Below are 26,300 nucleotides of genomic sequence, written 5' to 3' on the forward strand. Positions count from 1 at the left end.
CAATTAAAGTAAACCAAACTGGTCTAAATAATACAGAAAGAGTTGAACAGAAAATCTAATTCGAAAATGACTAAACACCACCCCCTAGTGGACACAAATGGGCTGCTGCACAGGGATAGACTCCATCTTTACTTTGGGCAGCACAGTCCACAAGGGTGGCGCCATTTTGGTCAATTCAACTTGAGTAACTACTAGGGATGGGTATCGTTTAGGTTTTATCCGATACCAGTACCAAACCGCTACTTTTGAAACGGTGCCGGTGCTTAAAGAATGGAGAACACACACTTTGTCCAAAAACCTCATGTTTAGCTGTTTTTTTGTAAAAAGATAATAATGTTAGCCTTCTGCAGCTATAGTGCATATATAGTATCACTCTTGGCTGGAAGCAGTGCTTAAACAATGGAAAAAAGACAAACTTTGTCCAAAAACCTCTCATGTTTAGCGGTTGACATCTCAGAAAAAAAAAAGCACCGAAATAAAGTACCGAAATGTGCACTGCTTTTCCGTCTGGTTACTACCGTTTATGTCAGAATCGGTGCTATCATGGCACCGGATACCGGTACCCATCCCTAGTAACTACAGTGTCTCATGGCGACACAAACCACTGGCAAACTCTATACAAGCATCACACAACATACATGGGTGAGTATAGGATGAGTTAAAACCATAGAACAAATACAAGGCACTTACTTATCGTTCACGCACACACACGACAGATGTTCAGTACAACAAACTAGCTCCACCAGCGCTATCACGGTGAACCAGCGTAAACACAAACCCAGGAGAGGAGGTCCGTGGAACAGTCTATATACACAAATCACAGGGGTTTTATACAGCCTTCACATGACAGAAGATCGTGACCAGAACATGGACCCCGCAGACATTTTCACCTCGGAGTACAATGCTGAGATGGAGCGGATGGTGAGCCTGCTCGACCGCATCGCCCAATCCCCAGATTTGAGGATCATGGCAATCGGGCTGAGTGCAGTAGATGCCATCATTCGACATAACCCTCAGCTTACCCAGTTTACCCCACTTCTGTTTCCCTGCTGGAGGGTCAGAGGGGCCTGCCCAGCCATACTTACATTGTTCATACTCAAATACTGTGAACTGGCTTTTGGGTATGCACAAAGAAATGAACACATACAGGCTGCAAGTACCTTTATATGATCTGCCAGGTCTATTTCCATATGTTTGCCAAAGATTACAATAAAATAAGGCCATAATATTAAGGCCGTATAAAGTGAAATGTATTTTCGCTTTAAACAGTTTTTATACTGATGAAAATAAAAGTAGCTTAGTTTATTCCTGGGATTCTGCTTTGCTCTGGTGTGTAGTCTGTTAGCTTTAGTCAGACCAGAGGGCATCCAGACAGGTTCGGTGTCAAAATGCTCCGGAATTAAAAGAAACATGGATCATTTTTGCTTTCTTTGTATTTATAGATATGAAACTTTAAACGTTTGAAGTTCAGGCACACTGGAAAAAAACAAAACACAAAATTCTCTGTACCACAATAATTTGCATAAAAAACATGTTTGTTTGTTTATATAGGGATGTCTTCTTTGCTAGGACAACAGAGATCATCTCTGCTTCCAGAACTTCCCTATGTAAAAGATCTGACACCACATAAGGGCTGGCTTACTCCATCACTGGCAGCTGACGCAGGAACTGGGTCATGGTGGATACGACCCAAAGGTCTGCCCCAAGGACCTCCCACCACACCCCTGGGGACCCTCGATTGGAAGTTGGAAGTCCCCAAAACCCATGGCTGGGAGGTAGCAGGGGGCAGGCTGGGTCCTGAAAACTGTCATGAACTGGGAGGGGCTTTTGGTGGCCCTGGTCCCTAATTAAATGTTAAAGAATTTATTGACAAACAAAATCAATAACATCTGAAGGATTCCTTGATGTTCATGTAGACTTTAGTTTCATTATCATACATGTTTTCATACATTTTTGTATAGACAGCATACAAATGCAAAATAGGCCTGCTGAAATAAAGTGTTACCACAAAGGAAACTGAGGACTCATATTATCACGTGAGTTTATTCAATCATTCATTCTGATATGAACACTTACAGTATCAGCATTTTCATTTGTTTGGTTGTGACATTAAATCTCATATTGTAAAGATTCAACATTGTAATAAGTAATATGTTGTTCATTTAGATTATTTAGACTTATCCTTTTCATGCAAAGTGTAAATCGTTAGTTGTTCTAGTCTCTACTAAACAGTTTTTTTCATTGTCAGTGTCCGAGCTGTCTTATTACGAAATCAGACATTTTCCACTATCTGCAGTGTTAGGTTCATGAGTCTGTGCCATTAACAAACTCTCACTTTGGGGTGGGGCCAAAAGACCCAGTGCTCCCACAGTGTTGGTTGGTTTGCTAATGTCCTGTAGTTTTTGTTGTATCTGACAGATTGCCTTTACATTATTTTGACATCTCAGTAATCCTCTCTCAGTCTCATGAAAGAGAACATCAACATGCAGGATTACATTTGGAAATATTTGAGACCACTCTGTACCACTTGTTGAGTAGTTTGTCTTTCGGGTATGGTGCATCAGAACCAGGATGATGTCTTTATTACCTGCACACAGCAGAAAAAAAAAAAACACTAAGTAAATGAAATCAAATACAAAGCCATTGCATTGTTACTGTTTTGAATGATAGAGGGCTGAAACCATAAGAAAAGATGTTTCCATGATTATCTGCAAAACTGAATTAAAATATCAATAAGCATATTGATAGTCAGTCAAGTTAAAGAGAAAATATGGAAAACTGAACACACTTCATAATACTGTGACCAAGCTTTATGGTACCTGGTGCTTTAGACATGGCTGCCTCCACATCTGACCTAACACGAGAGTTGATTGGGCAGAAAACAATGACAGTGTTGCATTCCTGTAGGTCTGTGGTCTCCACCAGTAGCTGTTGAGACAAGTTTACTTGGTACAGCACATCTTTGTCCGCCCCGAAGGTCTCAGCTGTACAGTAAATGTGGACCTTAACTGCATCTGCACACATTTTGAAAAGAGGAAAAACTTTAAAAAAAAAAGGCCTAATGCTTTTCTGTTAAGTTGAATGGATGCTCTCTCTGACACATGACTAAATGGCAAATTTTGTCTTCTTGATAAGAAACAAGGTTGTATTTACCATGTAATGAAGTAATGCATACTGTGATACACAGTGTGGTGTGATTTGTAAAAAGAAAAAGAGCAGCATTGGTAAGAGGTTGAAACTTTTCTTTGTCCCTCCCATGGAAAAAACTCTGGAAGCACTGTTAATCGGTGTTTGTCATGTTACTTGAAAAAAATAATTAGTTTCCAAGACAGTAATCTCGTTACCTTACTGATTACTTTTTTCAAAAATAATTAGTTACTAGTTAGTTACTTTTTAAAACATGATAAACAACATGAATACATAATAAAGAAATAGACCTTTTAACCCAATTCTATTTTTTCTGCATAATCCATCAGGTAAAATGAGAGTAAAATGAAAGTGTCTTTGTAAAAATTGTTTTATTAGTTAATCTAATAAAATTAATCTTTTAATGATATGCACATTAAATTAAGCACAAATTGAATTATATGCAACAGTCTTTGACTTGAAGAAATTTCTTTAACATTTAAACCAATTTTCTCCATATTCCAGCATATAAAATAAAATAATTTTTAGTGTTTACACTCACTTTTTCACATAGATGTAAGTAAAACACAGCAAAAAATAAATAAAATCAAAGATTCAGCGGCTCTAATTCCTGTCCCTCTTAAATCAATTTTCACTTGCTTAGCAGGAGTGGAGCAGTCGGAGATTTGCCCGTTACATTCATGTCAGTGGGGGTATCCTGGGGGTTTCTCTGTGAATTTCACATTCTTGTGGTGGCTTGCTAGGTGCCTGCTCAGATTTGAAGTTTAATTTTTTGCAGTAGAAAGAAGTTTTCTTCCCACGAAGAGTGTGTTCCAGGATTTTAACGCTACATGGTCATAGTCGCATTGTTGATCTACACATCTGTTGCTGCCACGGATGTCGCACGCACTTATGTCATTTTCATGAGAAACTCTCACAAACAAAATCACGGTTTAGTAACGCAGTAATGCAGCGTGCTTATGGGTAAGTAACAGTAATCAAATTACTTTTTTGCAATAGTAATCCCTTACATTACTCGATACTTGAAAAAGTAATCAGAATACAGTAAGCATTACTTGTAACACATTACTGCCCATCTCTGCTGTTAATCTACCAGTTATTTAATTATTTAGTACTACTGTCAGTGTGATGTAGAGAATATTTATGAAAGTCATCTAAACACGGGTCCCTATTTTACTATTACCAACAACTTTGTCTAACAGTATCAGGTAATATGTGGAATGCAATACGACAGTATGCGACCTGAAATGCCAAAATGAAAAGGTAAAAACTGTGCATACACACACCTGTATGGTAAATGGACTGATTCTTATATAGTGCTTTTCTACTCTCCCGGAGTCCTTAAAGCGCTGTATACAACATGTCTCATTCACTCAATCACACAAGCACTAAACTCAAGTGCAAACTAAAAAACACTCACACGAATGCAACAGAGAGCATCTTGGGGTTAGTATCTTCCCCAAGGATATTTGGCATTTAGACTGGGGAAGCCAAGGATTGAACCACCAACCTTCCAATCAGTAGCTGATTTGCTCTACCACCCGAGCCATAGCCACCCGAAACAAACCTGTATGAGGGTGCTTCACACATTCTTCCAAGCATTTGAAGAATTCGTTGATTCTGTTGTTTGTATGGCGTCGGTGATAGGCCTCCCACAAAGTTATAGCAGCTAGAAAGATAAAAAGGGATTTTTAGTCTGCATTACAGTGTGTGGTGTTCAGCTGAAATTGTTTGTCCAAGATAAGCAATACCAGGAGGCATTACTGATGGAGCTTTGGAAAATGAAGGCTTTCTGTGTCAGAAACTCATCAACAAATTCTCACAGTGTTACAGTTACACGAACAAACCAGTCGATTAAAATATGACATGAAATGATGCCACGTGACCAAAAGGGCACGTGGCAGAGAAGAAAACTTTTCATAATTTTATTTAGAAATGGCAATACATTACTACTAATAAGTTGGTACATACCCTTCCTGTAGTTGTCTGGAAGCTTTTCAATGAGTGCGTACAGCCTCTAAAAGAAATTGTAGACAAATTGACTTTTCTTTGTTTATTTAAAATGTGATTTTTTCAGATAGGAACTTCTCAAAAAAGTTTGTGAACCTACTGTTGATTTGGTGCTTAACAGAATAACAGCTTTGTTTTTGTTGTTTTTAAGGAAGTAAATAATAATTTAGAGTAGAGACAAAAGAATAAATAACTTTGCTATGGTCTGTCTGTTATGAATAACACTAACCTAATCAGTTTACATGTAAATCCATCAGTTTGTTCGTTAACCTTCTGGAAACTCTAAAGCTAAAACCAAATGGTTACTGCCTGCAAAATGACACATGTGACTATGAACATGAGTTGAGGAAAGTTTAGGTGAAGGCCCGTTTGGTGATCATTGTCTGTATGATTGATCAAATTCTGAGCAATAAAATGGACACACAATTCTTGTAAAATATCGAGGGATGAAGAGACATTTCTCCATGCCATGAGTCCACAGGGTCTTTGGCTACATGAGCTAAAAGAGTCTGTGATTTCGAAGTAGTTACTTCAATACTTCCGATATAGCCCTTTACTTAAAGCTAAAAGTCTTCACTTCTATTAAATCACATGATTTAAAAAGTATTTGTACTACATCAGTACAGATTGGTATTTATTTATTAATAGATATTTTATTACAGATTTATATATGTATATATATATATATATATATACATACATACATACATACATACATACATACATATATATATCAAACTTATATAAGCTTAAAAAATAGCATGAATCTATATATTCATGCTACATTCCATTTTGAGAGTTTTGTGCTTATCGTGCCAACTGAGCATTAATAATAATAGAATTAATGTGCTGGCAGGGTTTCAGGTTTAATTCCACCTGAACACACCTGTGTGAAAGCCCAAAGCTGGACAACGTACACTTCTTTGTTTAATTTTGTAAATAGATCTGATTTGATGCTGATAGGCAAGTCAGCATCAATCTGATCTATTTCCAGTTGCCTATATATAGTTTATCTAAAGCTAGCTAAAACTACAAACCAGAAGGAAGTTGAACTTGAAGAATGAATTATGAAATTCCAAACTCCTAAACATCCCTGATGAGCTATGTATTTTCTAATAACTTTACAATTTTTGTAGTTCTAATAAAGTGTTACCCAAAAATCTTTATCCATAAACCTTGCATATTCATGGCCAAAGTACTGCACATTGCACTCCTTAAAATTCAAGACAAAGTGTTTTTTCTTAGCTCTGTCATGATGGCTCCTGTTACAAAGTGACTTCTGCGTGTGTATGTTCTATGTTAGTTCTAATATGAGTGACCAAGGAGGTTCGCTAACCTGTACTTGTGGTGTTGGAGCAGCTGAAGGCGAAGTGGGTGATGGATCTGGGGGAAAATATATTTAACAAGTCAAGGAGTGTTGTTAAAAAGTGCTATATTATTTTGATTTGTATTATATTTCACACAAAGTAAACAAAAGAGGAGTTAGCTGAGATTTTTATTGCCTTTTCCACTTATACTACTCCGATGCTATGATTGTGTGTGTAGTGTACAGAAACATAATGTGTAAAACATTTGTAAGTGAGGGAGTTAAATGTGAAATAATATAACTGACTCTGCACAGCATGGTAGATGGTAAATGGCCTGTATTTGTATAGCGCTTTACACATTCAGTCATCCACCCATTCAGACACACATTCACACAGTGGTGATAGCAAGCTACACTGTAGCCACAGCTGCCCTGGGGCGCACTGACAGAGGCGAGGCTGCAGGCATAACGTCAGCACTTTAATAATGACTCAGCACTATAATAAAAATGAGGTATTATTGAGGTATCATTATTATAAGAATTACATCAATGCCATGAACAAGAAGACTGTGGTGACTAAGTTGGATATCTGCATTAAACAATTTGTCACTTACTTTTAGATTTTTCCATGATCAAATCTGAAGACCTGAAAGAAAGAAAGATATAAAAATAAGAAGCAAAAGGTAACAGATGTCCAAGTCCACTATGTTAGGTCTATGCTAACATACTCTACAAGGAGGTACACTTTGGACAGATCATCAGTCTATTGCAGGGTAAAGTCAGCAATGCAGCAATTAATACACTCAGGTTTAATAGTGTAAGCAAAAAAAAAGAAAAAGGAAAAAATAAGCAAAGTGATATATGTCTCCAGCTAACAAACTGTTCTGTGTAATCCATGTTCTCAAACATCAGAAAATGCAAACTAGAAAAGAAAACCAACCAGACAGATAAAAAATGAAATTAAAATACCAAAACATATAAAACAACATCAGTCTGGCTTCCTACCTTGTGCTGCTGCTGTGACTGCTGCAGAGAGGAGGATGCAGTGAAACTACTCAAAGAGAGCACTTGGTCTTTTATAGAGTAGCCTGCCCACTTCCACTTTCTGTTTTATTTTTACGATAAAGCATGTGGTTTGTAGGAAATCTACCTCCCGTGTCTTGGAAGTTGCCTCTAAATCAATGTTTTAGAAATTGGCAACTTTTTGCAGAAAAACAATAAGTGAGCAGTCTGCTGGTTTCAGAGATAAAACAATATACAGGTCCTTCTCAAAAAAATAGCATACTGTGATAAAGTTCATTATTTCCTGTAATGTACTGATAAACATTAGACTTTCATATTTTAGATTCATTACACACAACTGAAGTAGTTCAAGCCTTTCATTGTTTTAATATTGATGATTTTGGCATACATAACTCATGAAAACCCCAAATTCCTATCTCAAAAAATTAGCATATTTCATCCCACCAGTAAAAGAAAAGTGTTTTTAATACAAAAAAAAAGTCAACCTTTAAATAATTATGGTCAGTTATGCACTCAATACTTGGTCGGGAATCCTTTTGCAGAAATGACTGCTTCAGTGCGGCGTGGCATGGAGGCAATCAGCCTGTGGCACTGCTGAGGTGTTACGGAGGCCCAGGATGCTTCGATAGCGGCCTTAAGCTCATCCAGAGTGTTGGGTCTTGAGTCTCTCAACTTTCTCTTCACAATATCCCACAGATTCTCTATGGGGTTCAGGTCAGGAGAGTTGGCAGGCCAATTGAGCACAGTAATACCATGGTCAGTAAACCATTTACCAGTGGTTCTTGCACTGTGAGCAGGTGCCAGGTCGTGCTGAAAAATGAAATCTTCATCTCCATAAAGCTTTTCAGCAGATGGAAGCATGAAGTGCTCCAGTATCTCCTGATAGCTAGCTGCATTGACCCTGCCCTTGATAAAACACAGTGGACCAACACCAGCAGCTGACATGGCACCCCAGACCATCACTGACTGTGGGTACTTGACACTGGACTTCAGGCATTTTGGCATTTCCCTCTCCCCAGTCTTCCTCCAGACTCTGGCACCTTGATTTCCGAATGACATGCAAAAGTTGCTTTCATCCGAAAAAAGTACTTTGGACCAGTGAGCAACAGTCCAGTGCTGCTTCTCTGTAGCCCAGGTCAGGCGCTTCTGCCGCTGTTTCTGGTTCAAAAGTGGCTTGACCTGGGGAATGCGGCACCTGTAGCCCACTTCCTGCACACGCCTGTACACGGTGGCTCTGGATGTTTCTACGCCAGACTCAATCCACTTCTTCCGCAGGTCCCCCAAGGTCTGGAATCGGTTCTTCTCCACAATCTTCCTCAGGGCCCGGTCACCTCTTCTCTTGTGCAGCGTTTTCTGCCACACTTTTTCCTTCCCACAGACTTTCCACTGAGGTGCCTTGATACAGCACTTTGGGAACAGCCTATTCGTTCAGAAATTTCTCTCTGTGTCTTACCCTCTTGCTTGAGGGTGTCAATGATGGCCTTCTGGACAGCAGTCAGGTCGGCAGTCTTACCAATGATTGCAGTTTTGAGTAATGAACCAGGCTGGGAGTTTTTAAAAGCCTCAGGAATCTTTTGCAGGTGTTTAGAGGTAATTCGTTGATTCAGATGGTTAGGTTAAGAGCTCGTTTAGAGAACCTTTTCATGATATGCTAGTTTTTTGAGACAGGAATTTTGGGTTTTCATGAGTTATGTATGCCAAAATCATCAATATTAACAATGAAAGGCTTGAACTACTTCAGTTGTGTGTAATGAATCTAAAATATATAAAAGTCTAATGTTTATCAGTACATTACAGGAAATAATGAACTTTACCACAATATGCTAATTCTTTGAGAAGGACCTGTAAATATATGTGAACAGGCATTTTCATTTGCTGTGTTCATCAGTAATGATTAATTATAGCCTGCAAACACTTCTGAGTTTCACATTTTGAAAGATAAATACATTTGTCCATTTGATCTTTTCTAATAATTGCAAAGTCATGTAAGGGAAAAGTCAGATGAGGTTTGGATCAAAAAGTGTCAGGAAAGCAAAGCATCAGATAAATTGCTTCCCAGAAATGGTTTTTTACAACAGTCATGGTTTGTCATAAGGAAAGCGAAAGTGAATGAGATTCATCTATATAAGACCGACTGTGTTTCCTTCAACAGCTTCACTTGATCTTTGCCTCTGCAGCTGCATCACAATACAGGTAAGATGTCTTTAACGGAGTTGTATTTTTACCTCCTTCCCTTCATTACTTTAATGTAGAAGACAATATTTGTGCAAAGTCTTTGGTTTTATGTTCAAGTTCGGAACTCATTTAGTTTAAGGTTATAATTATTCCATAAACTTTTTCTTTTGGAGGTGGGGGTGATCAGTGAAATATTTTATGTGTTATTGATTAATATCAAATTTATTTTTACTTCTTCAGTTTTCACCATGGGAGGTAGCTCTTCTTCTCCTACACGTAAGTAACATATAGTGAAGACATTGTTCTCTGTTGCAGGACAAGGCAAGAGCTGCTTATTATATTCCCACTACAAACAATTCAGAAATATTAATTGAAACTGAAACTGTATTTTACTTCCTGTATGTTTCACTTTGTAGCACCTCCAGCTCCACCACGTCCCCCTAGTAAGTTATTTCATGAATTTAATAACGCAATTTCTGCAAATTATTTGCACATGTTTGTGCACATAACTGTCTAATATGTTTCATGTTGTTTGTGTTTTAATTTGATCTTGTAGCACCTCCACCTTCTCCTAGTAAGTTTCATTTTAGAACATTGGTTACTGTTATTCGCAGATTATTTTGAACAAAACTGTTTTCTCCTGTTTACAAATACAGTTGCATCTATTTCACTTTCTAAAATGCCTTTAATTTCATTTACAGCTTTGAAAACTCCGTGGAGACAAGTATCTTGGGGTAAATCTACAGTTCCCAGTCTTGTGAACAAGACTGGAAACCAGCTTCTGACTGGATTTTATGCCTCACATGCTACTGCTACTGCTCAACGCTTCTATGCAGGCTTTATTAAGTGGACAACTTCCAATACGCATGTTTTCCTCAGGATGAATTACTGTGGCTTCTGTAATTGTATATCTTTTTTAAAATAGCTCCATCATGAGGTCAGTATTTAGTTTGCATTGGAAATCTGATGATTCCTGACGATATGTCATTCAGAAAATGTTATCATGCTATTCTGATAATGTGCTTAAATAAATTACAGGAAATATAAAAAAAATTCAAATTAAGCAATCTTCATAGATAAACCAGCTGACATATAACAGTTTGTTATTGGTTAATTGGTTAAGTAACGCCCAAGTAAATACTGGACTAGATCATTAATGATGAAGACAGGAGGGAGGAGTCATCTACATTTCTACATTTACACTTTATATTTTATCTACATTTCAGAGACATAAATGAGGACCTTTCCACAAATGTGTTTCCATGTTATGATGTCCTCGTGTTTTTAATCTAACTGCTGCACTGACCTCTTTTTTTAATTAAATGCTTTCCTTTAAAAAGCAACCCCACAGAGGTATTAGGATGATTTCATTTTAAAGTACATCTACAATATATTAAACTTGTTTTAACCCCATTTGCAGGAACCAGGAAGATCTGCAGTATGTGAAGAATTTTCAGCTTCAAAATGACCAAGTGAGACATGTCAGAGTTTTGCTCTATGGCCCAGTCGGTGCTGGGAAGTCCAGCTTCATCAATTCTGTCAGCAATGCCTTACGGAGAAGAATAACCTCTCCAGCTTTGACCAACGCAACAAACGAGGAGGAAGGAAGTTTCACCAAAAAAGTAATTTCCTTTTATTTACACTGACTCTATGTCTGGAAATGTAACAAGTGAAACTGTAACTTATGGTAAAATATTAGCCTACACACCATGTTCAATATTTAATAAGTAATTAAAACATTTGATTATGTTTAAAACAAATCGTATCTCCTCCCAAGTTATTTGTAAACCTTTTATTGTCTTTCAGTATGAAACCCACAACATTAAGAAGGACACAGGGCAGTTTTACCCATTTGTCTTCAATGACCTGATGGGCTTGGAAGAAGGGAGTGGACGAGGAGTGAGAGTGGAAGACATCAAACTGGCCATGATGGGACATGTGAAGGAGGGTTATAAGGTACAATCATCAAACTATGAACTGTGTTTACTCTTTTAGTAAAACTCTCTAATTTTCTTCAAGTTATTTTGTGATCAAAAAAGTAAATCATATATTGATGAATTTATTCAAGTTTTTAAAAAAAATACAGACATGCACAGTCTTTTTCATTCATGTTATTATTGAGATTCTTGTTATCGTATACAATGACTGCTTATGATCTTTGTAACATATTGCAGTTCAACCCTGCGTCTCCCTTGTCCACGTCTGATTCTGGCTACAACCCTTCACCTTCTCCAGAGGACAGAGTTCATGTTCTGGTTTGTCTCTACTCTGGTAACACGACAGAAATTAACAGCTCAGTGTTACAGAAGATGAAAGCCATCAGAGAGACAGCCAGCGACTTGGGTAAGAGGGGACTGAGTGTGTAACAGACTTACAGTGCATTTAAAGAACATCTTGACTATTTATTCTAACACTTTACTTGTAAAAGAAAACAAATGCATGTGCATGAAAAACATGGCTGAAATTCTGCATTAGACTTGGTTGTCTTAAAACTTCTGATAACAAAAAATGTATAACTATACCTGGTTAAATATGGACACAGTCTCTGCTGAAAGACAATCAGAGTGGAACACTAGTATTGTTGTTGTTGTTGTGCAAATTGTATACATAGTAAAAATTCCTGTCAAGTTAATCATAAAACATCTCATATTGCAGGTATTCCCCAGTTAGCTGTTCTTACCAAATTTGATGAGGCCTGTCCTGAAACTGAAAAGGACCTGAAGAATACGTACAAAAGCAAGCTCGTGAAGAGAAAGGTGAATTTTGGCTGGAAAAATTTAACATTACATCGATACCTGTACTCAGATCTTACAGTAATTTATTTGTTTCTGTAAAAACTCAGATGGGAGATCTGAGCTCAAAACTGGGGATCCCGCTTAACTTCATCCTTCCTGTGAAGAACTACAGTGAAGAAACACAACTGAATGACGACATCGACACTTTGATCCTGAGCGCACTGAGAATGATGATTGACCTGGGAGAAGACTTCATTGACTCTAAATTATAAACTGACACATTCCTGACAGTTTCAGACATACACAGTGATGTAATACACTCGATGAATAATACATAATCCCAGTACAATAAGAGTCACTTTTTCCACACAGACTGATGTTAATTACCAGATAAAATAAAAATCAGGAAGTTGTTAATAAAAGCTGATATGACTGAGTGTGATTAAACTGAAAAGAAACACAAGTTTCATCTCTCTCTTTTCCTTTCTTAATATCGAATAACATCACAGAAATATATCGAAGAACATTTATAATCAAATAAAATAAAGCTGTCATTGTCTTTGCAGATAAATTTCACACATGCACTCCAGCAATGAGCTTGTGTAGCCATCACCCAACTCTGCATGTTAGAATGCAAATGTGCACTTAAGATAAATAAATGTCTCATACATTTGCATTAAACCTTGTATGGTGTTTAGGTCTGTTGTATCCTTTTCAGTGTTTACCAAAATAAAAATGATACAATTAAAAAATATTCCTGAATAAGTTTTCTTTCATTTTCTGTGAAGAACATACAACGATCAGGCATAACATTATGACCACCTGCCAACAGCAACATCAGACGTGTGCACTGTGGTCACAGCAGCATCTAATCCATCTGTCAGGAGTTTTCCTGTTATGCAACTCAGGTCAGAATAAAATGCTCAGACAGGTTTACGTGTACACGGTCGAGACTCAGGGAGACTCGCCCCTGCAGCATAAAGAAGTAGTCTTTTATTGAAAGCACATACAGGAAGTGATACAGGAAGAGATAAAATAGCTGCTGCGTGCAGACGCCCTGTGGAGTACAGAGTGTAACTTCCCCATTTAGGAGTCTGCACAAAGTGTGACTTACTGAAAGAGCAAACATAAACATAAAGAGCAAAAGATAAAGTAATAAAATAAAAATAATAATAAAAATCCCCAAAATCCCCAAATCCTGAAATCTTTTGACATTCCCACCTGTTGTTTGATCTTTCCTTCTATATATGTACATAGCAACCACTAACAGTGCATCATTCTATGGCCACTTGTAGACATTTTTAGCCAAGACATCATAAAATAGTGGGTTTTGTGAGTATGTTATATCCAAGTGTCTATCTCATTACCATCTTCATCAGTTTGTGATAGGGTGATGTAAGCATGAATTGAAGCAGTTACCATTTTTGATACCATGTTCTTCAGACAAGGTATGACACATGAAGTGAAAAGACACAACAACAGCAGAAGAACACCAACAAAAACAAGTCCTTTAATCAGCAGGGACTTCCAAGAGCTGCTTAAAAGCCACGTAAGCCAGTCTTCTGTGTTTGTGGCATAGTCTCGTTGTTGTGTATCCCGAAGTTGTCTGAGTGTTTCCAGAGCATCAGTCATGTTCGGTGAGTGCACATTATCCGGAATGTATGTGCAACATGTGTTGTTAAAAAGGATACATAGTCCACCTTTCTCGGCGAGAATCATGTCCAATGCTACCCTGTGTTGCATTACTGCAATGCACAGGGCGTCAATTTCCTGATCCTGTTCATCGTCGATTTTACATGAAGCATTCAGAAAAAGTCCAAAGCGGTAGTTCAGAGTCTCTATCCTTAAAGCGTGTTTTCCTACCCCCACCCATGGGAAGAGTGCGTGAATAACTTTCTGTCTGTCAGTCCAAAGTTTGAATTCCTCTGGGACATCGGAACCCCACACAGAATCATGCTGCTTGAGGTTCGGGGTGCTTCGTCTTTTCCTTGTTGTTGATGTTGAAGACGTGGCGTCCATGGTTATCTTGAAAGTGTGGTCAGATATGAAAATGGGAGCGCACTGACCTGTCCAATTCCCAGGAAGGATAAAATAGGCCTGTTGGCCACAGATCCAGGCCATCCCTTGCACCCAGAAGGTGCCATTTGAGATGTTGCTGCTCTTCACGGGCCCTCCAGGAGCGTGTGTCTGTACTGCTTTGCAGTTGGTGGTGTTTCCCATTGGCGTGGATCCGTTCTCTTGGCGGTAGCAAAGGCTGTGGCTCAAATTCCCATTGTTTTCAAGAAAGACTGGGAATGATTTAGCCTTACTTCTGTGCTTCACTTTTAGGTCAACCCAGAACCATTCGTCACATGTGCCATTTCGCAGTCCTATCTGGAGAGGTTCCTCATGGTTGACCACGATTCCCTGGAATTGATACCCAAGGCTGGCGTAGCTCGCGGCACACTTTGCTTGAATTATGTCCATTCCCTTCGCATACAGGGTGGCGTATTGTGTCGTTGGGGGCATGTAGGAGCAAACATAGCAGTCTTTTCTGGGTGTGCTGTCATGTATATATCGATACCATGCGTTGTTCATCCATGGATGAATGTGGTCTTGTGTCATATCACGGAGATGTGAGTTGTCATGCGTCCATCTTGTCTGCAGGTGGTGTTGTTCATCTTTTTTCTTTCGGGTGAGTATTAATAAACTCACCAGGAGTGCAACAGTAGCCACTAAGAGTACGAGTGTCTTCATGATGACCAGACACACCTGTGACCGCTGATGAGTAGACTACTGGCAAGAAGAAGAAGGTGGGGTATACCCGATCAGCCCTCCCTCCACCAGTAGATCACCAGGAGTTAGGGGTGTCGGCGTCTAAACGTTCAGGTTGTCACTCACTTTTTTGCAGTGGCTTTGATGGATCCAAGATGGTCTTTCTGCTATTTTGCAGGCAGTAGGTGCGGTGAGTAGCACTTGATAAGGACCTTCCCACCTTGGTGAACTCCAATTTCTCCTTTGGAGCACTTTGATCAGGATCCAATCACCTGGTTTCAACCTGCAAGACACTGGAGAGATGTCACTCGGCAGTTGGTTGTTTAGAACAATCTCTTTATTTTCAAGTAACTTAGTCATCCACTCGGCTAGTGTAGTTTCTCTTATTGACTTATCTATAGGCTCACTTGTAATTGGCAGTGGAAATCGTCTGCCGTGAATGATCTCAAAAGGTGTGAGTTTCTGAGAACTTTGTGTCAGTCTCATCCACATTTTTACCAGGCCTATACACTCAGGCCATGGTCTCCCTGTTTCTTCCATGCATTTTCTCAGTCTCTGTTTTATTGTGCCGTTAGTTCTTTCCACGAGTCCGGCACTTTGAGGGTGGTAAGCACAGTGGTGTTTGATGCTAAATCCTAGTGCTTCAGAGACCTTACTGATTACTTCATTAACAAAATGTGTCCCATTGTCTGATCTTATCAGAGTGGGGATGCCATATGTTGGAATGAAGTGATTGCATAAACATTTTGCAACTGAGATGGCGTCTGCTTTTTTTACTGGATAGATTTCTGGCCATTTTGAGAATACATCTATGATCACTAGAACGTATTTTGAGCCCTGGCATTCATTTAGCTCAATAAAATCCATGTGGATTGTATGAAAAGGATGGGGTGGTGTGGGAAAATTACCTCTTCTCGGTCTGAGGTTTCCCTGTGCATTATGTTTTTGGCAAATCATGCATGTTCTGACAAATACTTTTGCTGAAGTTTCGAAATCTTGGGTGTAGAAATGTTTAGAGAGTATATCTACCATTCCTCCCGTCGACACGTGAGTGGACCCGTGTGTCACTAACGCTGCTGTTTTGTGTAAGGATTTTGGTAGTACTGGTTTGCCATTACAAGTCATCAAATCATTCTCCAGGCGAGCTCCACATTTTAACCACCTCTTTTGTTCTCTAGTTGGTGCAGCTTTCTGTTCATTTTTAAGCACATCAAGTGGTATTTGCACTGAGGAGTCAGACAGTAATGTGTCTATAGGTTGTTGTGCTGCTGCTTTTGCTGCTTGATCTGCAAAGTTATTGCCTCTAGTGACCTCTGAGATGTCTTTCTGGTGTGCAGCACATTTACATAATGCTAACTGTTTCGGCAATATTATCACTTCCAACAGTGCCTTTAAAAGATTCCCATGTTGCACTGGGTTGCCAGTAGAGGTAACCATCCCCCTATTCTGCCAGATTTTTGCAAAATGATGCACAGCAGCAAAGACATACTGGCTGTCAGTGTATATGTTTATGTCTCGGTCTTCATGCAGTTGACAGGCACGTATGACGGCCGTGAGTTCTGCACTCTGTGCAGAGTATGAGGAAGTTAGTGCTTTCGCTTCTAAAACTGTGTCAACTGTGGTTACTGCATAACCCACACAGTTCCGCCCAAGGCTATTTTTGGACGCTGAACCGTCTACAAAGATGTTAGTGAAACCAGCCTGTGGGGTGCTGTGAAGGTCAGCGCGTGGTTTTGTTTCCTCATTTAGCGTCTCTATACAGCAGTGTGCGTCACCATCTTGCGAAGTTGGGAGAAGTGTGCTGGGGTTTAATCGTCCACACTTCTCAATCCTGATGTGTGACTGTGAAAGCAGAATGCCTACATAAGAGAGTTGTCTGGCATGTGTGAGGTAAGATAAGTTTGCTTGCAACAAGATGGAGGTTACAGCGTGTGGAACTTTGATAATTAATGTGTGTCCAAGAATGATATCAGCAGACTTCTTAACTGCCTCTGCTGCAGCTGCACAGGCCTGCACGCACGTGGGCAAACCTGATGCAACTGAGTCTAATTTACATGAATAAAACGCAAGTGGACGTTGCTTTTCCCCGAAGGCCTGCGTCAACACAGCCTTCATGTAGCCTGCACCTCCGTCTACATGCAAACAGAAAGGTTTGTCATAATCTGGCAATGCTAAAACTGTATGAGATTGGAGTGCAAGTTTTAAATTACTGAACGCTTCTTCTGCTTCTGGTGTCCATTCTATTTTATCTTTCAGTGCCAGATTTTTACCATAAATCAGGTTCTGCAAAGGCTGAGCCAACAAAGCGTAGTCAGGTATCCAACTTCTACAATAATTGCAGACCCCTAAGAAGCTCATCATCTGTTGTTTCGTGAGTGGTTTTGGAGCGTTTTGTACTGCTAGTTTTCTGCTGTCTAACAGTGTCTTCCCTTCCCCAGTGAGTGTGTGCCCGAGGTATGTGACCTTTTGGCTCCACAGTTGTAGTTTGTGCTGTGAGACTTTATGGCCCTGCTCAGCTAGATGGTGTAACACTGTCATTGTGTTTACTTTACAGTCTGCTAGTGTGTTCCCTGTGATGAGTATATCATCTACATACAGGAGAAACTGTCCCGGGGCGGGGAGTGTGCACAGTGACATGGACCTCTTTAGAGCCTCTGCGTACAGAGTGGGGCTGTTCTGGAAGCCCTGAGGTAACCTCGTATATGTGTACTTTTGACCCTCAAAAGTGAACCCGAACAGATGCTGTGAGTCAGGGTGTAGTGGTACAGAAAAGAATGCATTAGACAGATCTATAACTGAAAACCACTGTTCCTTGGGGGTCACTTGATTCAGAATTGTATGTGGATTTGCTACCACAGGTGGGATTTGTGCTGTTACTTCATTTATTGCCCTGAGGTCATGTACTAGGCGGTATTTTCCCATATTTGCTTTTTTTACTGGGAAAATGGGCGTGTTACAGGTTACTTCAGTTGTTTTTATTAGGATGCCTGCCTTTTCCATGTCTGCTATTACTGGTTTTATTCCTGCTTTGGCCTCTGTTGTGAGGGGATACTGTGGTTTTACTGGCCTGTAAGTTGTGGTGGTTTTTACTACGACAGGATCTGCTCCTTTAATTAGTCCTACGTCTGTTGGTCCTGTAGACCACAGCTTAGCAGGTAGTTCCTCTAGTTCTGGATGAGAACTAGAGGAAAAGAGTGTGTATCAGCCCTCACTAACTTCATGCATGTGTGCATCTGCGCAGTCAGTCATGTGGGTTGCTGGCTGTGTCGTGCATACCCACCCTAATGTGTACCTCATACATCCTGTTCTACGGCCCTGAAGCCACCCTTCATGTGTTTCTTCAGTTTTCTCATATCTGTCCCTTTCCACCTGTGTGAGGATGTGGCCTAAGTCTTTCCAGTCCGTGTCGTCATTGCGTGCTACTGACACATGTGGTTTTGGCATCCTGTTTAGCTCTTGTACCTTTCCTGGCTGTATTACAGAGCACACTGCGTTACCGCTTTGGGTGACATAGAGGTGTTGCAGTGTGAGTTTCTGTGGTCCTAGTTTGTGCACTTGTTGGTCATATATGGGGTCATGACCTGGGCTTTGTTTGAACCTTAAGGTGTTGTGGTACTCAGCAAAGTCTAGCTTTCTTGAATGGGTTGGCAAGTAGCGATTTGCTATACGCTGCAAGGGTTCTAATGGAGGCAGGTCTAGTGTCCAATAATAGTAGGGTTCTCCCTGTCCCCTACACACATTGAACTGACGGGCCTCAGGACTTTGCTCTTCATGTAACATTAGTTTAGCGTACATGCCTTCTAGCCCTGGCACTACACCAATCCTTAGTTTCTCTAAAGCATCTCTCCCCAGAAGGTTGACTGGGCAGGATGGGTCATATATACATTGATTTTTACAACTTCTGCCGCTTTCATGGTGTACTAGTAACAGTTCTTCTGTTACTGATTTAACACTGGTGTGGCCTGACGCAGATTTAACTATCAGGGTGTCACTTGAGTATTTTAGTTTCTTGGGCTTTTGATTTAGCACGGTTTTACATGCTCCAGTGTCACATAACATGGTTAGAGGTTGGCCACTGACATGGATTGTTACTGTAGGTTTGTGTTCAGAACCTAGGAGCAACTGTTCTATGTTGAAAATTTCTGTTTCTTCTTTTACTTCCTGTTCTAGTCACTTACTCTGACCCTCTCCTGAGTCATCCTCCTTTTTGTACCTACAGTCCCTTGCAAAATGACCTTCTTTTCCACAAACATAACAGCGATTGTCTCTCTCACCCCTTTGTCTCCTGTCTCCCTTATAGCCCTTATAACCACCACTTTTCTTTCCCTGTCCTTTCTGCTGTCCTTGTCTCTGTCCTCTGTATCCACCAGCAAATGCTATGAATCCTGTTTCGGGATCCACAGTGAAAACACCTCCTTTCTCTTTCTTTTTTACCACTCGGGTTGCATGTTCTGCATACTGCAGGGCGTCTGCTAGGTTACCAGTGTTCATTGTTACCCAGTGTTTTTCAACGTGGGCTCTAACTGGGGGAAGGAGACCGTTTAAGAATGCGTTCTTTAGTTGCTGTTGGTATGGTCTCTCTGGGGCTTCTTCATAATCTAGGCCTGAATGCTGTCTAAAAACCGGGCGCAGCCGGTCCAGAAAATCAGAAGCTGTTTCGGCTTCTTTTTGCTTTACCTCCCCTATTTTGCCATAGTCAGCCCTCGGGGCCAACCGTACTCTAATTCTCTCATATAAATTTGTTAGGTCATTGATTAGGTCGGTGCTTCCTGGTGCATGTGCTACACCCCCGGCGTTTGAGCCGGTATAATCCCCTCTAACTGTTCCCATCCTTAAACCTAATAAATCTTGCATTACTTGAAGCATTTCATGACCGTTTAAATACCATTGCCTCCTGATCAGTTCTACAGCATCCCTCCATGGTGTAAAACCTTCATTCAGTGGAGGAACATCTTTCAGGACATTTTGTCTGTCCGTCTGTGACCACGGACGGAAAACATGTATGTGTGGGCGGTCATCTTGCTCCTCCTGTCCTTCTGGCCCTATTATTAGGCCAAATCTAGGGTTAGCCACGGCTACCAATGGGTAGATACCAGTGGCTGGTGGATCGACTGTGTCTCCTATTTCTCCTTGTGGGCTATCTTTGAGTGAAAGTTTGTTTAGCATTGTCTGTACTTTCACATAAGGATGTTGTGTATGTGACCTAGTTCTTCCTGATATGGGTGAGTGTTTAATGGGTGGTGCTGCAGCTGTGGCTGCAGATGTGGGAGATGCTGCGGCTGTGGCTGCAGATGTGGGAGGTGGTGGCGCATATGGTGGTGGATTAATACACATATTGCGAGCACTGCACTGTGTCTCGTCTTCCGGTTTTACTAAACTGGCGGTTAAGTTCTGTTTTTCTGACTTTTTATCTTTCTTCTCTTGTCTTTTCTTTTTGTTTTCCTCTCGCCTAGCTGCTTCTGCCTTCCAGGCCTTGAAATATTGCAATTCGTGCGAACGTTTCCCTTTCTTTCTTAGGTTTTTGGTTTCTGCTATTTCTTTCAAAAGAGCTTCCCTCAGTTGTGTTTCAGTTGGGATTTACCTTCCCAAGTGGGACATTTTGTTTTTTTAGGATTTCTCCATCTACTTGCACTAATTTGTCCGGCGCCTGGACATTTTTTCTCTAACCACTGCTCGTCAGCAGTGAGTTTTGAAGCTTCATTACCCATTTTAATCCCTTTATTTTAATACTTTACAACTAAACAACTGTGGCACCTTCTCTGGCACGAGAATCGAGAGAGGTAGTTGACACGGCCTTCTACTTTCAAGCTATTCTTGAAAGCGGTGTCATCTTTATGTGATGAAACACGACCTGTTTCTCTCTTTTCACCAGTACTTGGGTGGCCAACAGCAAACAAAATAGTGGAATAGTTCAGCCTCCTTATTGTGCTGTAAAATCAACTTATTCCACCAACAAAAATGAAACAACAACAATACCTTTTCAACGCGCACTACGTTTTACGGACGAGGTTTATCTAAAAATGCTTCCAGCCCTTTTCCAGGCGAGCCATTACTTTTAGGAATGCTACCAGCCCCTCTGGGCGAGCCTAAACGTTTTACGCGAGGTGTCTGAGTGTTAATATTCACCTGGTTGCTGCCGGTCTCTCAGGTCTACCTCATCGACCCCCACCGCCGTGGACCACTTATAAGAACGCTGGCCAGAACCCGAATTCACGTCTCTGGACTTTATCCTGTACCTGGACAGGAGCTGTCGACAGACTTCAGCGCGGGCTTCTCACGACGTCAGGGCTCGATGAGGCTTTCCTGTGGGGTCACACAAAAGTGCTGTGTCCCATCCGGCTCGAAGGACCAAGAAATGTCAGGAGTTTTCCTGTTATGCAACTCAGGTCAGAATAAAACGCTCAGACAGGTTTACGTGTACACGGTCGAGACTCAGGGAGACTCGCCCCTGCAGCATAAAGAAGTAGTCTTTTATTGAAAGGACATACAGGAAGTGATACAGGAAGAGATAAAATAGCTGCTGCGTGCAGACGCCCTGTGGAGTACAGAGTGTAACTTCCCCATTTAGGAGTCGGCACAAAGTGTGACTTACTGAAAGAGCAAACATAAACATAAAGAGCAAAAGATAAAGTAATAAAATAAAATAATAATAAAAATCCCCAAAATCCCCAAATCCTGAAATCTTTTGACACCATCCAAGTTACATGGTTTATTAAAATAATCAAATTACAGCATTTACATTTATGTTAGACTACTTTTAATTAACTGCTTTAGCCCACTTACAATGAAAATTAAAAAAATTCTTGTTCATGACCTGTGCAGTATGTTAACACTATTAGAAGCAATAGCATGCCTATTACTATTAGAAGTAAAAATAACTCCAACTCCAATAACTCCAATTTTGAAAACACAAAATTTGTTTTATAAAGCTCTGACTTGTATTATGAGTGTCAAGAGATTCTAAGACACTTCTTCAGCTGAGAATCAGAGAGGAGAAACACACAGTTTTACTTGCAGCAAGGGCAGCCACAGAGCACTCGCACAGAAGTGAGGGCTCCGAGACTCCGCTCTGCCACTGCCCTGGTCTGTATTTATATACATCACTGGGTGCGTTTTCCACCCAATGATGGGCTTCAGACTGTGACCCCATAAAGACTTCCCTAAACCTGCTGGTCTGGAAGTCCAGCAGTTCATCTAAACAAAAGGCACTTAGCCTAAAACAGACATAGATACGTTTATCCTACCATAAAACAATAACACAAGGTATGCCCTCTCCCATGCTTCCAGGATGTGGGTGTGAATGCCAGAACACTCTGGAATGCACACAAAGCCTTTGCAGACTACTAAAGATCACACATCCTTTCACTACACAATCGATTATACACCTCTAAGCATATATGGTTAAATATTTCTTAATACAAATGACAATAATAAAATCTAAACCCATCATCACCACCCAACAGCCTAAGTCATCAAAAGGTCAACATGCAGTACTCTACCATATGCAGACTTATATCATTAAAAGATTATACTGACAATTGTGAAGAGTAGAAATATTTTACTGCTATTATTTGCTGCTATTTCTATAATCATCATTACCATTTCATTATTAATAGTTATGTTGCATTCAGATGCATTCAGATGTTCAAATATATTGGTATTATATTAGTCTTTATTACAGGTCCAGTAAGAACCACTTTAAACTGTTGAGTTGAATCTATAAGTTTAAATGTTTTTCAATGCTCCTATAATCTTAAATGTTTCTGTGTAGACTGCAGGGACAGGAAATATCCTCTGTGTAAAGACAGGAAGTTATATGTTTTTGAAGTTGCATGCTTCTGCAGAAGTGAAACCGAAAGCACAGTCTCAGTGCAAGTCATTCTGAGGAGCAGTTTGGATGATGCTATTATCATCTTTGATGCATTTATCTTTGATTAAGCTTTGATTAAGTTTTAAGTAGTTGTATTAGATTGAAACATTTATTTTATACATTTTACATATAAGTCAAGATCATTACACACAGGATGGCCTTAGCCTGGTTGCCTAAGTTGAGATCAACTAAGGTGCAGAGAGCAGATGCACACTCTGTGCACGCACAGACACACATACACCCACATACACACATATATTAGATAGACTCATTTATATAGGTAAGAGAGTTAATTATGCTTTGCTTGCGACTGCAAAGTTGTGCCTGCATGAGTGACGGTTTGTGCAGAACGTGGACCTGATGTTCCAGAAGATAAGCCTGGGCAGGATGGTGACAGGAAGCACCTGGGGTCGAGCTGAAGACAATGTTCTTTTTTAAAACTGTGTTCAAAGTTAACTGAACGTTTGTGGTTTTGGAGTGACGTATGCTTTGTTTGAGTCTGCCTGGCAACAGGCAGACTGCCAACCCTATAAAGTCTTTGTTCTGACTATTGTAAGATAGTTCAACATTGAACTGTTGGACTCCGCACGTGTGTACATTAAAATCTCCATCTAATTGCACCAAAATTCAGTATATAATGACCAATATTGGGCAGTTAATTATATAGTTACTTCTTCAAAAAAAGTAACTGAGTTTTGCAAACAACAAAGTTTCTTGCAGCTGTTTACCTAAAAATGCAGCCAGAGCGTTTTTTTAAATAAACATGTCAAACTATTTACAGAACAATCACCTGTTCTGCATCAAATTTGATGCCACACAAATTATTTGTGTCACTCCAGAAAATAATTTCTGTCCACTATGAGATAAAGGAGAACAACAGCCTGATACCTGCAGGCAGGGGCGATTTTAGCCCATTTTTGGGGGTGCTTCAGCACCCCCAAAATGAATCAAAGCACCCCCAAAGACTTCTTACTTTTTTTGACAATATTTGCTGTTTGTGCGACACACTGCTAAAAATATAAAAAGCATACAGTGCTTGGTTGAGACATAACATTTTAACAACAAAAGTATAGATACCCCCCCTCCCTCCCAAAATGGTTTGTTCCAGCTCGCTGTTCCCCTACTCTGGCTCTAGCACCGTTGCTGCCAGAGCGATGGTGGCTGAGACGCAGCGGAGCAGAGGTGTAAGTGCCTGGCTTAAAACAGGACATATTAGCTGCATTTAACCTTCAGTTACTCTTTATATAGTTAGGTAGGAGTCAGGCCATGTTTCTTTTTAGCTGAAAAACATTACACCCAGGTAACCTGCAACACTGCAGTCCGTCCTATACTGTAGTAAAATCAGCGACATCTGACCGTCCTGTTGCTCCCATTGAAATATATACAGCCTATTTAAAATCTAAAACTTAAAATTGTCCCTAGCCTACTGTTGTTACCACTGTCCTGTTTGAAATGGATACTAACTAGCTAACTGACCGAATGCTCATTAACCTTATAACAACCGTTGTGTGTGTGTGTGTGTGTGTTTGTACAGAGAGACAGCCAGGTTCATAATAGATAAAAGGACGTTTTTTCAAAAAAAGGAGCCACATTCAGGTAAAAGTGTAAAATCAAATGATCCGTCAATCAAGAATAATGTTGGATCAGTGTTTCAATATTTAAATCTTTTATTAGATGTTCATGTGGTTTGGTTATTTTCCTTTTGGTTGAAAGTAAACTGAGAGAGGACTTTTTGTTAGTGATCTTAATAGTATTTTTTCATATTAATGTAATTTTTCATCTAATTGAATACAATCTATTTGTGTATGATTGTCAGTCCAAAGAGGGAGAGAGGAAAGAGGGGAACGTGAGGAGAAAGTACAAGGTCAGGAAGAACCAGGTAAGAAAACAGACAGGGAACAGTGACAGGCAAAACAGAAACTGTTAAACTGACAAAGAGAAAAAACCTGATTTTACTCATACAATCAGGAAGTTGTGTTCTCCCTATATTAAAGCTGCTATACAGAATCTGCAAAACAAACTGGGTTGAAACATTTTTGACCCTCTTTAACAACATTCCAACATAACATTATCATTGATTGGGGAGATTAAAATTAATGATATATTTTTATGTGGTTCAGCCACAATTCTACTAAAACCTCAGCCAGTAATAGGTAGGCCAACCTTTGGATCGTCCAGTTGTCTGTATGACTGCTGCAGTACGTGCACCACATTTGTGCACTATCAGAAAGTGCCAAACAGAGCCCTGGTGGAGTGAGGAGCTGTAAAGAGAAGCAGATGCTCTGTTTATATTCTAAAAATGTTTTTTAAGCTAGCTTGTTTAAAAGATTCTGTACTACAGCTTTAAATGTTTTCCAAAAGCACACATACACTTACCTTATCAGTGTTTCTCAAACTTTTTACAGTGTGTACCACCTGATAAAAATGTCAAGTCTCCCAAGTACCACTATGAAAGCATGAACCCGATTAAATATTACAACACAAAATTAGTATTATTAAATTAGTAAATTTAGTATGTGCAGTAAAGATTTTTATTTGTAATAATTTATTCTGTTTTGGGTTTGTGTTTTTTTATGTATCTGTATTATATTATACATACACATTAAAAGTGAATCTCTGTCCAAAAAATGCACTCAGTTTACTTTTTACTCACTATGAGCATCATTCATTATCCTCCCCCAGTAATTAAGGTTAGGATATATATTTTTTTATTCCAATCCATTCTTCTTTTGCAGCATTTAAATAACCTTTATCTTTGATTTGATGGTTTTGTTACAGACTTTTCAAAAAAGTGTTTTGCTTTTCTTTCACAAATATGGGGATTAAATTGTGTTAAAATGTACAAAACAGTGATGTCATGTTTTGTGATGAGGACCTAGGCACAGAGAGACTTGTTGAATCTAAGAATCATATGATTTAAGAAAGAAATTTGCAGACTTGCACAGAGATGGTAAAATTATGATGACTGATAACGGAGACGAGGACAACAGACGACGAGGACAGGAAGGAACAGGGGTTTAAATGCACCAAGGAGACAGTCATAGAGAACTCGGGACAACTGGAGACATTTAAGGATGCAGGGACTGAGAGACACAGGGAAGAAGTCTCATCGTGACGAATAAAGTTTATCTTGCCTGGCTGGGCAGCTCTCTGGGTGCTCAGCACCCCTAAAGCTCTGATCCTAGAATCGCCCCTGCTGCAGGCCTGACAACAGGAGATGTATCACTCCTGTAACACCTGCAACATTCAGCAGTCGCCTCATTGTTCTGACACACACAAC

The 26,300-nt window shown here is 39.8% G+C and overlaps 3 protein-coding genes across 3 annotated transcripts in view; 2 read left to right on the plus strand and 1 right to left on the minus strand.

The window, feature by feature from the left end:
• Positions 1-2,087: 2,087 nt before the first annotated feature.
• Positions 2,088-7,517, minus strand: LOC109200780 (uncharacterized). Its single transcript, XM_019356394.2, has 7 exons — positions 7,469-7,517; positions 7,078-7,109; positions 6,494-6,540; positions 5,119-5,164; positions 4,715-4,816; positions 2,820-3,014; positions 2,088-2,587 (listed from the first exon to the last, which is right to left on the minus strand). Exons 2-7 carry the CDS (start codon positions 7,091-7,093, stop codon positions 2,265-2,267), a joined length of 729 nt encoding a protein of 242 aa, XP_019211939.1. The 5' UTR covers positions 7,094-7,109; positions 7,469-7,517; the 3' UTR covers positions 2,088-2,264.
• Positions 7,518-9,656: 2,139 nt separating this feature from the next.
• The window catches only part of LOC100691509 (interferon-induced protein 44), a 31,505-nt gene continuing 14,861 nt past the window's right edge, over positions 9,657-26,300 (plus strand). The window contains exons 1-2 of the mRNA XM_019356368.2: positions 9,657-9,679; positions 9,902-9,937. Coding sequence (XP_019211913.1) covers positions 9,910-9,937 — 28 coding nt within the window. The 5' untranslated portion in view covers positions 9,657-9,679; positions 9,902-9,909. The remainder of the gene's footprint in view (positions 9,680-9,901; positions 9,938-26,300) is intronic.
• LOC112846119 (interferon-induced protein 44) lies at positions 10,417-12,885 on the plus strand. The gene is made up of 6 exons (XM_025905374.1): positions 10,417-10,598; positions 11,082-11,283; positions 11,468-11,617; positions 11,836-12,004; positions 12,317-12,417; positions 12,504-12,885. The coding sequence occupies exons 1-6, from the start codon at positions 10,594-10,596 to the stop codon at positions 12,666-12,668; spliced, it is 792 nt and encodes a 263-aa protein (XP_025761159.1). The 5' UTR covers positions 10,417-10,593; the 3' UTR covers positions 12,669-12,885.

The sequence above is a fragment of the Oreochromis niloticus genome, linkage group LG3, assembly GCF_001858045.2.
Source record: "Oreochromis niloticus isolate F11D_XX linkage group LG3, O_niloticus_UMD_NMBU, whole genome shotgun sequence".
Classification (NCBI taxonomy): Eukaryota; Metazoa; Chordata; class Actinopteri; order Cichliformes; family Cichlidae; genus Oreochromis; species Oreochromis niloticus.